At 46.8% G+C, this 14,073-nt stretch overlaps 1 protein-coding gene across 1 annotated transcript in view; it reads left to right on the forward strand.

The window, feature by feature from the left end:
- Window positions 1–14,073, forward strand: part of TRAPPC9 (trafficking protein particle complex 9) — a 727,471-nt gene that overhangs the window by 197,548 nt on the left and 515,850 nt on the right. Inside the window, 1 exon segment of the mRNA XM_011938129.1 lies at window positions 10,128–10,280. Coding sequence (XP_011793519.1) covers window positions 10,128–10,280 — 153 coding nt within the window.

The following is a 14,073-nucleotide window of genomic DNA, read 5'->3' on the forward strand; positions in this document are numbered from 1 at the left end:
AAAAATTGGTGACAGATGCTCCACTGTCAGTTGATGGCTCTCTTGTTATTCCTGCAGCGTGTTACTGTGTAGGATTCTGCAAAGCCCCTTCAGACGCCCCGTTCTGTGCCACAGTAGGGAACGGGGAAAACAGAAAGGCCCACTTTGAAGGTGCAAACACATCTTAAATCAGACGACCAAGCTCTTCAGCTTTCCACAGTGCTATGGCTACAGAAAAATCATCTCTGCACTGTGAATTTCATCTCTTATTTCTTAGCTATAAATGCCTTGGTTATTTGGCATCAGAGGGGAATAAGCTGTTCCCATGTGTGTGGATTTGCTTGTTATTTGAATATGTCACTCTTAAGCTACAACACTTAATACACAAATAAGCAGTGTGGTTAGACATCTTCTGAGCATACCTTATACTTGGAAATAGTAGGATTCTGAAGGTGGGACTTTGAACATTCCTCAGTTAGTGGCCTGGGCACGGCCTGGGGGTGCAGAGTCGAATCTCTTCTTGCACTCTGCTGCTTCTGTGTAGGTGGAACAGGCCGGCCTGGTGCCCTCTCGGTTTCTGTGTGGTTTTCCTCTCTCTCTCGTGGGTGTCGCTGTTGCTCGTTGCCTCTGTCGGTGAGGGTTGTCTGGCACAGCCCTGTTCAGCTAGCGTGATGACAAGAACGTGGGTTTTGGCGTCTCATATTATTAGCTGTGTGACTTGTCTTGAGCCAGTTGACCGACTGCTGGAGGCTTGGTGTTCTCATCTGGACAGTTACCAGGATCCAGTCCCTCTCTCATTCGGTCATCCCAGAACACGCGCTCCTGTCTCTGGAAGACCTAACACAGTGCTTAGCATAGGGTGGGGTAGGACTAGCTGTTTAGTTGCAGTCCCAGGACTGATGGTTTGGCTTCCTTAGTCTGCCAGGGCCTGGAAAACCAGAACATCCAAATTGTTAAGGCTGACTCGAAATAAGCAAATGCGTGCCCACTTGAGGAAGACAGGTGCCTTTGTCTACATTTCCTGGCTTCATCTCTCTCTCTCTCTCTCTCTGTCTCTCTCTTCCCTCCCCCTCCTTTTTTTTTTCAGAGTCTCGCTCTTGTCACCCAGGCTGGAGTACAGTGGCCAGATCTCAGCTCACTGCAAGCTCCGCCTCCCGGGTTCACGCCATTCTCCTGCCTCAGCCTCCCGAGTAGCTGGGACTACAGATGCTCGCCACCTCACCCGGCTAGTTTTTTGTATTTTTAGTAGAGACGGGGTTTCACCGGGTTAGCCAGGATGGTCTCGATCTCCTGACCTCGTGATCTGCCCGTCTCGGCCTCCCAAAGTGCTGGGATTACAGGCTTGAGCCACCGTGCCCGGCCTTTTTTTTTTTTTTTTTTTTTCCCTTACGATGTTTCAGAAACTGTCTTAGCTTTCCCCTTGTTCTCAGACTTTCTGGGATGGTGAAATGTAACAATTCCCCGGATGAATAAAGTTATGCTTGCGTTAAAACCATAGCAAATCCAAACTAGAAGCCACTTAGTAGAGTCAGCATAAGCTCTGCTCATTACACAGGGAAGGAAGCCGGGAAAGGCAAGAGGGCGAGAAGCACTTTGGGAGGCCACGGGCAGTGCCCAGGAAAGGCAAGAGTGCGAGAAGCACCTTGGGAGGCCATGAGCAGCGCCGATGGGGAGGAGACGGTTGGCTCCTGCTGACAAAGGGAAACCTGTGACTCGTGCAATTCTCAGGACCCGAGGGGTTTGGTAATAAGCTGGCTGAAGTGCTATATGAGAGCTACCCACCCTACTGGGCTTTCTAACTTTCTGGTCTGGTCGGTTTCCGAGGTGCTTTTATTAGGCTATTTTTATATAATTCTTTTCTTAAAAAAAAAAAATATGGCAAGGCAGGGCAAAGTTTTAGAAATCAGTCTTGGAGAAAAGTGGCTTCTACTTCTTGGTATTGTCATAGAGTGGAGCGTCTTGGGGAGTGGGGGAAAGGATTCAGTTTCTCCAATCTCTGCTTCAGTTTTGACACCAAGTCCCACTTGCATATCTGGGCGTGGACAGAGGTGGAGATGGAGCCGAGGACAGCTGCGGCAGCCGGCTCCGGGTAGCCAGGCCAGCAGACTAGTCGGGAAGCCCCTAGGTCAGGCCTCCCTCAATCTTCAATTTACTTATGATGGTCAACATTATAATATTTAGGATCAGACGGACTATTGTTAGAGTTGTGGCTTTGCCACTTACTGGCTGGGTGACCTGGACCAAGTTACTTGTGTCTGTGACCATTGTCCCCTCCTAGTGGAGCTGGTACTCCATAGCTCTTCTGGTTGTTATACTACATGTAAGGCACTTAATACAGTACCTGGCATTAGTTAGGGCTTGGTAAATGCTAGTTCCTCCTATAAGGTGCTGTTATCTTTGATGCTGCTGCCATTGTCATCTTATAAAAATGTCAACTCATTTGTCACCTTTCTAAAACCTTTCTGAAATCATTTTCGTATCCCTGGTTTCTTAGCCCAGCATTCAGTGAAATCCATCCTGTGGCTGGCTGCCTGCCTTTTTCCTTCCCTTTCTTTCTTGCACACTTCCCCAATACCCACTGTGTTTTAGGTATTGTGGCTTAGGGAGCAGGACCACAGTCATCCTGGAGCTCTGAGAGTAATGGGAGGCTCAGTGGTGAACAGGTGCAAGGTGTCCCGTGAAAGCAGTGGGCAGGGCGGGGGCAGCAGAGGGATCGTCCTCTCTGCTCTTTTTTGGAGTGGTTGCTCCCTCTGGTGCTCCCCGTCTGTCTGTTTTTATGGCTGCCAGCTGCTCTTGCCTTTGGTGGACTCCTCAGCAGCCCGTACTGAGCACCTCCGACATGGTGGCCATCGTGTCGGGCACTGGGGACACCCAGGTGAATGCGATCCAGGGCTCTGCCCTGGGGAGTGCGGAATGTACTGCCACAGCCCTTGTACTCCGGCTGTCTTTGAACACACTTTTATGTATTCGGAACTTTGCTTACTCCCAGACGTCCTCTGTGCATCCCAGTCTATCCCTCATTTGCAGTTCCATCCACTGCCGCCTCCTGAAAGCTTTCCCAAGCCCTTCAAGTAGAATTAATTATGCCACTTCTACTGTCCATTGCCTTGCTTATATTCTGTTACAATAACACTTACCTCACTTGGCTTTGTATTATTCAACAATCAAACATTTACATCACATTGACATGCCAGTCAGCATGCAGGCACATGAATAATACATGAACCCTGTCCTGAGGAGCTCACGGCTCAGTGTAGGAGGCAGACGTGTGCACTGAATTGAACTGAATTCCAACTGCACATCCTGTATTATTTCTGCTGCATGTTGACTAACCACAGTGAATGGGTTTACTGGTGTGTCTCCTGGAAAGACATTGAAATTCCTGAATGACTAAAAGTCATTCAACTTGCTGCCCCCTCGTATACACGATTGCAGCGGCTTTCTGGTACGGTTCAGCATTTTACACATTTCTAGGGTCACGCTGGAGAAGTTTACAAAACAAGCTGATCTTAAGACAAAGTGAAATGCCTTTTAATGAGTTCTGTGAGTCCTGACGTGTTCAGCGCCTCAGGAGCATGGATGGGAAATAAATAACACAGGGAGGGCTGAGGGGATGAAGACGTCTGGCCTGCCACTTGGGAGCTCCTGAACATCAAACTCCCAGTGAGTTGTTCGGGGTCTTTGGTATGTCATGTCTCCGTAAAAAAATGAGGAAAAAAGTACACTTCTTAAAATGGAACTACAGCACGATTTCACAGGCTTTTAGGATTAAGCCAGTGAACTTATTAAGGAGTGGGTTGTAGAGCAGAATATTGAGTCCTGGCTATACCCACTTCTGCATGGCCTGAGCAGCTTCCCTAAAATGGGTGTGATGGCAGGACCTATTCAGATAGTCAGTGTGTGGATTTAATGAGTCTGTAGATGTACAGGTCTTAGTACCTGCTTTATGGAAGTACCCCACAGAGGTTAGATGGCTGGTGATGGTGATTGAAGTAACAGTAACTAGCATGCTAAATGTTTGTCTCCTCCCCCTTCTCTTCCTTCTGGGTTGTGTTTAGCAGGTGGTATTTCTTTAGTTTCATGTCTCCCATTACAAGCCACTCCTCCTGATCTGGGTGTCTGATGCATCCTGCAGCCATGACCATGGGGAAGCCTGGTGGGCGTTCACGGTCCGTTTTGACAAGGTTCATCTCTCAGTTGAAGCACGTTTAAGAAATGAAAAGCCATCCCAACAGGCAAGGATAGTGCTGTAATTATAGTGTTTGAATTTAGTTGTACAGTCCTGATACACTAGACTGATAGCTGAAAGAACGAGGTATTTTATAGAGGTCTGGGACCCTAGCAGGTTCACCTTTTACTTCACAGCAAGTCTTCTTTCAGTTATATGCTGCCCTGGCTTGGGCAATTAATTCAGCAAGCAGTTGTTGAGCCTGTTGTTTGTGTAATGGTATTGTACATTTTACAGAAATTTTTAGATTGAGAGAAGCCTCATCTCTCATCTGGTCCCAGCTTTTGGGGGCTTCTCCTGTAGCCCCCATACCATTTCTTCCTACAATCAGAGACAACCTCCCCAGAGGGTGGGGGCTGCATCTTCTTTATCTCTGTCCCCAGAACCTAGCATAGTGCCTGCCATGAGGATATTTTAAAGCTCCGCAGTAAGTGTCCATTGAATGAATGAGGTGGGCAGTAATAGAATGTAAAAACCAAGTCTCATCACAGTGCTGCAGAGCAGATAGAGGACTAGGTTAGTGCTCCAAGAATAAAAGAAATTATCAGCAAACATCTAAAATCTTTATGTTCCATAGATTATTATAGAGGAAGAAGATAGCAAGAGCCCTGTGTGTGAGGAGTTTTGAGTGAAATGTCAAATCCATTGCGTGTGCCGGGGAGCGTGTGAATGCAGAGAGCAAGTCCAGAGTTAGTCACACAGGGTCACTCTCCTTCTTCTGAACCTCCTCGAGCCCTCCTGTTCCCTCAGGTCGTGTCTGAATGGTGGTCTCTCCAGGGAGTTTGTCTGGTGTCCAGTTTCCTGCCTAATTTCCGTCTCCTCCGTCAGACCATGAGCCCCGGGAGAGTGGTCACTGGCCTGTGTGCCCACTGATGTGTTTTTTTGTGCCCACTACAGAGCTTGACACACAGGAGACACTCAATAAATATTTATCTGAAGAATGACTACTTACTTTGCCAAAGGACAGTGATGCAGTTCTCCTCACACTCACATCACAGTGATAGCTACAAACAGAAAGATCAACTCACACAGTTGGGTGCAGAGTGCTGGAGTCTGTCCTGGAGGCATGTGCAGGTGTTTGCAGGCGTGGCAGGAGGGCCTCCAGCCTAAGAGCAAGGGGTGGGATGGTTGCATATCTGAGTAGATACCCTGGACCCGGGTATTAAATAGCTCTAGAAAATCCAGCCAGGCAGAGAAGGTAGGGGAAGACATTTCTGGTAGTGGGCACATGAGGGAGCAGAGGTCTGGACTTGAGAAAGCATTCGGCATATTCAGGGACCCCTGTGCTAGAAGTCTATTGGAGGCATCACCAGATGTCAGCTTCTGAAAGGACGCGTGCTTCTCTCCTCCCTCCCTGTGCGCTCATACTGCATGGGGTCCTTTTTCCCACTCCTTGGCTCCTGTTTGGGGAGGCTTCTTTTCAAACCAAGGTGAGTCTAAAGTAGTATTGTCAGGATGGCACCTCCGAGTGCCATTGGAGGAGAAGTAGAAGGAAGGTGGACAGGTTAGCTCAGCGCAGAAGAGGCCCAGGTCGGTGTGAGCGCTGCAGCATGGACAAGAGGCAGCAACTGTGTTCTGAGCTGCCAGAGGACAGAGGCACGGTGAATGGGTGTGAGGGCCAGGGTTCACTTCTTGACTCCGGGACATCCTAGCTTTGAAGGCTTAGGAAAGCTGCCTGATCTCTCTGAACTCTAGTTTGCTCATTCGTATGATGTGGATAATGCTGGCATATGGAGATTTTAGAAGGAGCCAAGGGTTTGCCGTAAGCTAACTACTCTGCACTGTGGCTGATGCTCATGCCTCCTCTGTCCTTAGTGTAGGAACTTCAGACAGTGCCTGGCACAGAGGGAGAGCTCAAACACCTGAACGCTTATTGGGACTATCCCGTAATGGGAGTAGCAGGAAGTAGCAGGCATGGAAGGCTACGAGCCCCAATCATTGGTGGTCTTCTTGCCAAACCTGAATAATTATAAGAGCAAACACTTAACTGAGACTCAGTGGACCCTATGCCCTGTCCTAAGTACTCTATATGTTTTAAACCCGCTAACCCTCACAGCAGCCCTGGAAGTAGGTACTGGTATTTCTCCCCGCTTTACTTGTAAAAGAAGGGGAAGCTGAGACCCCAGGAAAGTAACACAGCCAAGGGCAAGCTAGGACGGTGAGGATCTGGGGTTTGAACCCAGGCCTGTAGTTTCAGTTGTGTTTAACCACAGTTTCTGCAGCGGCCCACAGATGTGTCAGCACCTACAGAAGAGCACAGTGGAAAGGACTCCAGTGTCTCGTGGGAGGGTAGATTCTCAGAATACACGTAGAGTGGCAACCGAGCAGAAGCAGGTGGGCCTGCCCGGGAGCCCTGCACAGAGGAGGTCACGTTAAGTAGGCAGAGAACTGGCACGGCCTGAGAGAGCAGGTGGGAAGGAAGGAAGTCACTTACCTAGCCAAGATGTCGTCAGAGCCCTTCTGAAGGAGTGGGAAGAAAGCAGCAACCCAATTGATGATGTGATTTCGTGTCAGACTCTCCTTTTCCTTCTGCTTTCTCAGCTGTAAGATGGCTTTGAAGTCTTTTTCCCATTTGGAGACAGATCTTTGTTCTTTCTCTGACTGAGTGACTTACCTTCTAAAGGATAAATCACATATGTGAGTATCCACACATTCCCCTGAGCAGCCGAGGGCCAAATGTTGTGTGTTGAAGCGGGTTTCCAAACAGAGAGTTCACTAACCTGTTATCATCATGAAATACCAAAGCGACCAGCATTTTGTACCCTTTGCCCCCAAAGCTTGACTGAAGTGTTTAGATTTTTATCCTGTAATTAGAGTGGCTATAATCGGATGTGATGTACTTTCTTCTACTTTAGGTGATTCTTGTTGACCCATTCCATCTCCCACTTTGAGTTTTGGATAATACTTCCCTCCAATTCTCCATTTCCCTTTCTGTCGCTAAATTCCTGTAAGAATCTCCTCCAACGGCCAAAGCTTCTTCTGTTTTTGGGATGGAGTCTTGCTTTGTTGCCCAGGCTGGAGTGCAGTGGCGTGACCTTGGCTCACTGTAGCCGCCACCTTCCTGGTTCAAGTGACTCTCATGCCTTGGGCTCCCGAATAGCTGGGACTACAGGCGCCCGCCACCACGCCCAGCTAATTTTTGTATTTTTAGTAGAGACGGGGTTTCACCATGTTGCCCAGGCTGATCTCAAACTCCTGACCTCAGGTGATCTGCCCACCTTGGCCTCCCAAAGTGCTGGGATTACAGGCGTGAGTCACTGCACCCAGCCCACAGCTTCTCGAAATCATATGAACGTAGGGATTCATTCCTCAGGCTGTCATTAAAGTTGACTGCTCAACAATTCCATCATCCTTTTCCCAGCCGTCTATCTTTTCCCAGATCATTCTAAAATACTGTAATAGTATCAGTTTACAAAGCATCTGAACACCATCTAAGGTGGTAGACTGGGTGATGCCGATGAGCAGCTAATATTCATTGAGCATCTGATATGTGCCAAGTCTTCCACTGACAGCTGAATGACCTGTTACATATGCTAACCTCCTTCCATGATTTCACTGGTTGTTGGGAGGATTAAGTGAGGTAACACGTGGAGTGTCTGGCACATTTGAGGTGTTCTGTGAATGACTAAGTAAATAAATGAATGTGACGTGGTTTGTAAACACTTTTCAAGGACGCTGTCCCCTGGATCTGTCTCTCTGTGTTAGTATCCTTCTTTAAGGAAACATGGAGACATAAACACCATCTGTCAGATGTGCTCCAGAGGGAGCTTGGCCAGTTCTGCAGGACTGTGCCATGGTCGAGCACACCTCCGGCCAGGAATATGTCTGCTTATTTTGCAGCTCAGTTTGTCCTGGTGTTCTGGAGGTAGCACACACGTATCTTTTTTCTTTCCTGGGGATTTTGGTCAAGCTCTCCGTCTTCCACTGAGCTCCTGTGAGGTTCATTTCTGGGTTCTCTGACCAGGTCTTCATATTTGAACGTCACCATGAAATATCTTCATGCGGGAGGTGAATGTGACTTTGGAATCATTTGGATCTCGGATTCTAGACTGATTCCATCGTTTGTGAGCGTGGATAAGTGACTTCATCTCTCTAAAATTGTCTCCCTATTCAGACCGAAGATGCTCAGCCTAGAGAACTGGTTCCCAGAAAGGGATGGTGGGAAAGCAGCAAGTCGCTCCTGCCTCCTAGGCTGGAGGGGCACCAAGAGGAGGGCCTTTTCAGAGCCTGGAAGCTGGGCCCTTCCTGGTAGGAGGAGGGCCCCATACTCATGGCTTCCTGTCCCCTGTGATGGTCAGGAGGGTTTCTTGCCTTACCATGTGGGGACAGCCAGGCACCTAGCATGTGACACAGGACATGTGCACCTGACAGCAGTTCATTGGTCACAGACACTCATAGCTGGGGAAGGAGGATTCCATGCCATGTAGGGCCACGTGGGGCTGCACTCAGGAACAGAGACAGCAGCTGCCCGGGGGCTGGGGGAGGCGGGCTTTGGGGTATGGAGAGGGAGGGCTGCCCCTGGCTCTCTGGGGAGGATGTGACCGGCTTATTTCAGTCCTTCCCAGACTGGCAGGGAACTAACACCCACTGCTCAGGATACACAGGGCTGCACCTGCTTTCCACGCCTAGGAAGCCTGCCTGGCTGAGGGACCCTGTATCTGCAGGAGCAGAGTCAGGAAGGACTTGTGGTGAGGCCATTTGGAGCCCTCCCAGTTTCGGTGGATGTCAAGGTAGCATGTCATACTGTGCCTGGGTTTTAGGAACTGGAGCTGGGGAGAGACGCAGCTACTTCAGGGGGCACCAGCAATGGCCTCCCTGTGTCTCCTCCCTGTCCTCCTTCCTCCCGTATTGCCTGAGGTTCTTATAATGCTGTGGTCTTCTTGGTGCTTTTAGATAGTACTTTGTTGAATCTGTAAAATGACTCTGCGGTGCATTAATTGTTGTCCCCATCTTACACACGAAGAAACCTTGACTCCAAGGGATCATTGGTCTCCATGGTACTTGAGTTAGTCAGTGTCAAAAAGGCACCAAAGTCAAGGCCATGTGACTTAACATTGAAGAATTTTTAATTAAAGACCACGGTGTATGTACACGAAAGCAAGGGAAACACCTCTTCCAGGAGGCCTTTCCCAAGGTGCTGTCCTTAATTCTGTGATTTGATATTTTTTTTTGGAAATGGAGTCTCACTCTGCTGCCCAGGCTGGAGTGCAGTGGTGCAATCCTGGCTCATTGCAACCTCTGCCTCCCAAGTTCAAGCGATTCTCCTGCCTCAGCCTCCTGAGTAGCTGGGATTACAGATGTCCGCTGCCACACTGGCTAAATTATGTTATTTTTTGTAGAGATGGCGTTTCACTATGTTGTTCAGGCTGGTCTCGAACTCCTGATCTCAAGTGATTCACCCCGCCTCAGCCTCTCAAAGTGCTGGGATTATAGGTATGAGCCAAAGCGTCCCGCCTGGGTTTTGATTTTGTATTCTCTTTTTCTGAAGAGGTGTCTCATATTGAATATATACTTTCCCTACTACACTTGGATCTGTTTCTCTTTAAGGTGATGTAATACAACAAATATTCATTGTGGAGAAATTTAGTTTAACTCTGATTTAGTTCATAAGAGCCAAACAGTATAAATTTGGTCAATGAGAAGAAGTTGCTCACTAAGGCATCAAGATGGCTTGGCTTGAGCTGGGTGCCTCTAGAGATGGACTGTTCTTCCTCCTCCCTGTGCCTTGTTCATAAACAGGGGTGATTGCCTTGCAACACTTCCTGGTTCTGCAATGTTCTTGTCACTGTGATCTTACACATTTTAAAAGCTCTTCGTTTTCTTTTGCATTTGAGAATGCGTCAGAATCTTCCAGGGGATTGGTAAGTCCCATGCTCCCTCAGTTACAACATCCTCATCACTGTCATTGTTATTATTATAGAAAAATTGTGTGGTGACTTCTTGAGCTGGAAGCTGGAAGAAACCCTTGCTCAGTTCCCTCTGCAGCCTGGGAAGGTGGCCACGTTCGCAATCAACATCACCGTGAAGCTGGATTTCTCCTGCCAGGAGAATCTCCTGCAGGATCTCAGTGATGGTAAGCACTTCCCTAATTTTAATTAGCACATCAGGGTCCTAGATACAGTGTAGCAACCCCCATCCCTTGATGCCTGCTGTTTGCTGTTTGTAACTCACTTGTCATTCATTAACTCAAGCTGCCTGAGACATCTCCTGGGCACTTTGTTAACAGAGAGTTACTGTATGTGTCTGAAAGTAATAAAAGTACTTTTTATCTAGATGATTTAATTCTCACTCTTTATTATTTTGTACTCATTTACCAGCAGGTCATTCTAAGTTAGTGGAATGTAGGAATTACTGCATTTTTTCAAGTAAAAAATGCTGTGATTCTTTAGACATCTAATTAGCTGTGATGATCAAGTTTTCCTTCAAAGTCTGATGATATCTATAAGGAGGTGGAGTGTGGAAGAAGTGGAAGTTTATATTTGTTGTAACATTAGGACTGATTAGAGATAAGATTTCATAGATTGGCTGGGTGTGGTGGCTCACACCTATAATCTCAGCACTTTGGGAGGCCAGAGCGGGCGGATCACCTGAGGCCAGGAGTTTGAGACCAGCCTGGACAACATAGTGAAACCCTGTCTTTTTTAAAAATACAAAAATTAGCTGGGCATGGTGGTGCATGCCTGTAATCCCAGCTACTCAGGAGGCTGAGGGCAGAAGAATTGTTTGAACCTGGGAGGCGGAGGTTGCAGTGAGTCGAGATCACGCCACTGCATTCCAGCCTGGGTGACAGAGTGAGACTCCATCTCAAAAAAAAAACAAAAAAAAAAAGATTTCATAGATTGATTATGCCAAATTATGAAGCATTCATTTGGAGGCAGTGTGGAGTCTGTCCGCCAACTCAGACTCCCCTAACAAAATACCACAGACAGAACAGCTTAAACAATCAAGATTTATTTCCTCATAGCTCTGGAGACTGGGAGTCTGAGATCAGAGTGTCAGCCATGGTGATTTTCTGGTGAGGCAGGGCCCTCTTCCCGGCTTGCAGATGGCCACCTTCGTGCTGCGACCCCACGTGGAGGAGAGAGGGAGCTCTGGTGTCCACCCCTTCTTACAAGGGTACTCATCTCATAGAGGGGCTCCACCCCTATTGCTTCCTCTAAACCTCATTACCTCCCAAAGGCCACACCTCCTAAAGCTGTCCCATTGTGGGTTAGGCCTTCAGTAGATGCTGCTGGGGAAGGGGGAACACAGCTCAGTCCCTAGCAGACGCCCTCCATAGAGTTTGCTCTCTGCACCCTCTGCAGTTCAAATAGTCAGCGTGAGCTTCTTGTATAGTGCTAGTACTTGGTAAAATATTCTTTTTATATTATTCACAAAGGTAGAAAAAGAGATTTAGGGTTGGACACATTAGAATATGAAAAAGTCAAGAGGATTTAAAATTATACCAAGACTTAAAAATGTCTGATGAAATGGATTTTGTTTGTTTGTAAACACCTTTATACCACTCAACTGCATTTTTTCTTTTTAATCAGTAGACAGAGGGTGACATAGGTTCTGACTTCTTTTGCCCAAGAAGGAAGTTTGGCAGAATAAATGGTGCCCAGCACCTGCCCCTGGAATACTTGGGACTGGATATTACACCAGGGGTATGTCTTGGCATGTGGACTCCAGGCTAGCAGTGAGGGAATGGTGACCGTGGTTTCTCCCACGGCCTGCTGGGGTCGTCTTATTCCTGAGGAACAGTGGGGAAGGCTTCCAAGGGGAAAGCTTGGCTTTTTGTGTTTTGGTTGTTTGAATTTACATGTTCAATGCAGACCTATTTTGTCCTGTTATTATTGTGCTTCTGCCTTTTGTTATAGAGCAGACGAGGGTATTGTCTCTGCCCTTCTGAGGTCAGAGAGAAAAATGAGCAAAATTGCAATTTGGGACTTGTAGTCTGGGAATACCTTCTTCTATCTTTTAAAATGAAACCAAATCATACCTCGAATTATGGTCACCGAGTGGTTTGTAAATGTGAGGCTCGCCTGACCCCAAATTATGGTCACGAGTGGTCTGTAAATGTGATTTGCCTGATTTCTGGTCACGGCACATAGTGGTTACTCATGAGATGTCCTTTTATTAACAACAGTGAGTAGGAGCTCTGACTGGTTGTTCACATAGCATGTGGCAGAAAGAGACAGCGAATCTCGAAGGTAAGTCTTACAGAGGAAACCAGGTCAAGTTTTATGGAGGAAAAGGTAGGCACGAAGAACCTCTCAGAGCTTGGTCCATGGAGGATGCCTTGTTATATTCAGTTCAGTCTGAGGAGGCACGAGACCATTGCTACGCCCTTAAGCGAAGCGGCTTTAAACTCAGTGGCAGAGGCTTATTCGTGGCCTCTGGGAACTGGGAGACGACCCCCTGTAGCTCACAGTCTAACAGTCTCAGAGACATCTAACGGGGGACCACATGTGGACCCAATTTGATTCTCAGGCATGGACTCACATTAATTACGGTTACTGAAGTTAAACGCCGCTTAAAAAATTCACAGCAACCCGGATAGCTGTTGTACAAACTGGGATCCTGGATTCAGTGTGGGCCATAGACAGCTGGAAGATAATTAATGTTTATTGAACATTGTCACATGTTGTGTATGAAGACTGGGCTAGCCACTTTTTTTCTGGCATTATTTCTATTTAATCTTTGTAAAAACTCTATAAAGTAAATGTTATAATTCCTATTTTATGAAAGCAGGTGAGAAGAATGTTCTAGATTAAAGGAGATTGAAGAGATATAACAATCAAATGCTGTGCATGATCCTTAATTGTATCCTACATTTAAAAAAGAAGACTTTTTTTTGGGACAATTGAGGAAATTGAATACTATAAGATAATAGTATTGTATCAATGACAAATATATTGAGTATGAGAATGAAATTGAAATTATAGCAGGAAATTCTTGTTCTTAGGAAATAAATGCAGAAGCATTTAAGAGTGAAGATCAGGCTGGGCGCAGTGGCTCACGCCTGTAATCCCAGCACTTTCGGAGGCTGAGGTGGGTGGATCACGAGGTCAGGAGACCATCCTGGCTAGCACAGTGATACCCCATCTCTATTAAAAATGCAAAAACAAAAATTAGCTGGGCGTGGTGGTGGCTGCCTGTAGTCCCAGCTACTTGGGAGGCTGAGGCAGGAGAATGGCATGAACCTGGGAGGCGGAGCTTGCAGTGAGTCAAGATCGCACCATTGCACTCTGGTCTGGGCAACAGAGCGAGACTCTGTTTCAAAAAAGAGTGAAAAATAATTTGCCTGCATTTACTTTAATAGGGTGAAGGAAAAAAAAAATACAATGTGAATGTGAATCTAGAGAGAAATAAAGTAAAAATGTCAAATTATTAAAAATTAGTGGCTTTAACTATTTACATTACCAAATATGTGGCATTGACCTAAGTGGCCATCAGTAGTGAATTGGATAAAGAAAATGTGGTGCATATACACCCTGGAATACTCTGCAGCCATAGAACAGAATGAAATCATGGCCTTTGCAGCAACATGGATGCATCTGGAAGCCATTATCCTAAACAAATGAACGCAGGAATAGAGAAGCAAATACGGCATGTTCTCACATATAAGTGGGAGGTATGCACTGAGTCCTCATGGACATAAAGGTGGCAACAACAGACACGGGGGACTACTCAAGAAGGCAGGGAGTGAGGGGGCAAGGGGTGAAAAACCACTTCTTGGTTACCACACTCACTGTCCGGATGACAGAATCATTCATTTCCCAAACCTCAGCATCACACAGTATACTCTTGTAATAAACACACACATGTACCCCTTAAATCTAAAATAAAAGTTAAAATTATTAAAAAAAAAAGTGGCTTTAGAT

The sequence above is a fragment of the Colobus angolensis genome, unplaced genomic scaffold (assembly GCF_000951035.1).
Source record: "Colobus angolensis palliatus isolate OR3802 unplaced genomic scaffold, Cang.pa_1.0 Scaffold17, whole genome shotgun sequence".
Taxonomy (NCBI): Eukaryota; Metazoa; Chordata; class Mammalia; order Primates; family Cercopithecidae; genus Colobus; species Colobus angolensis.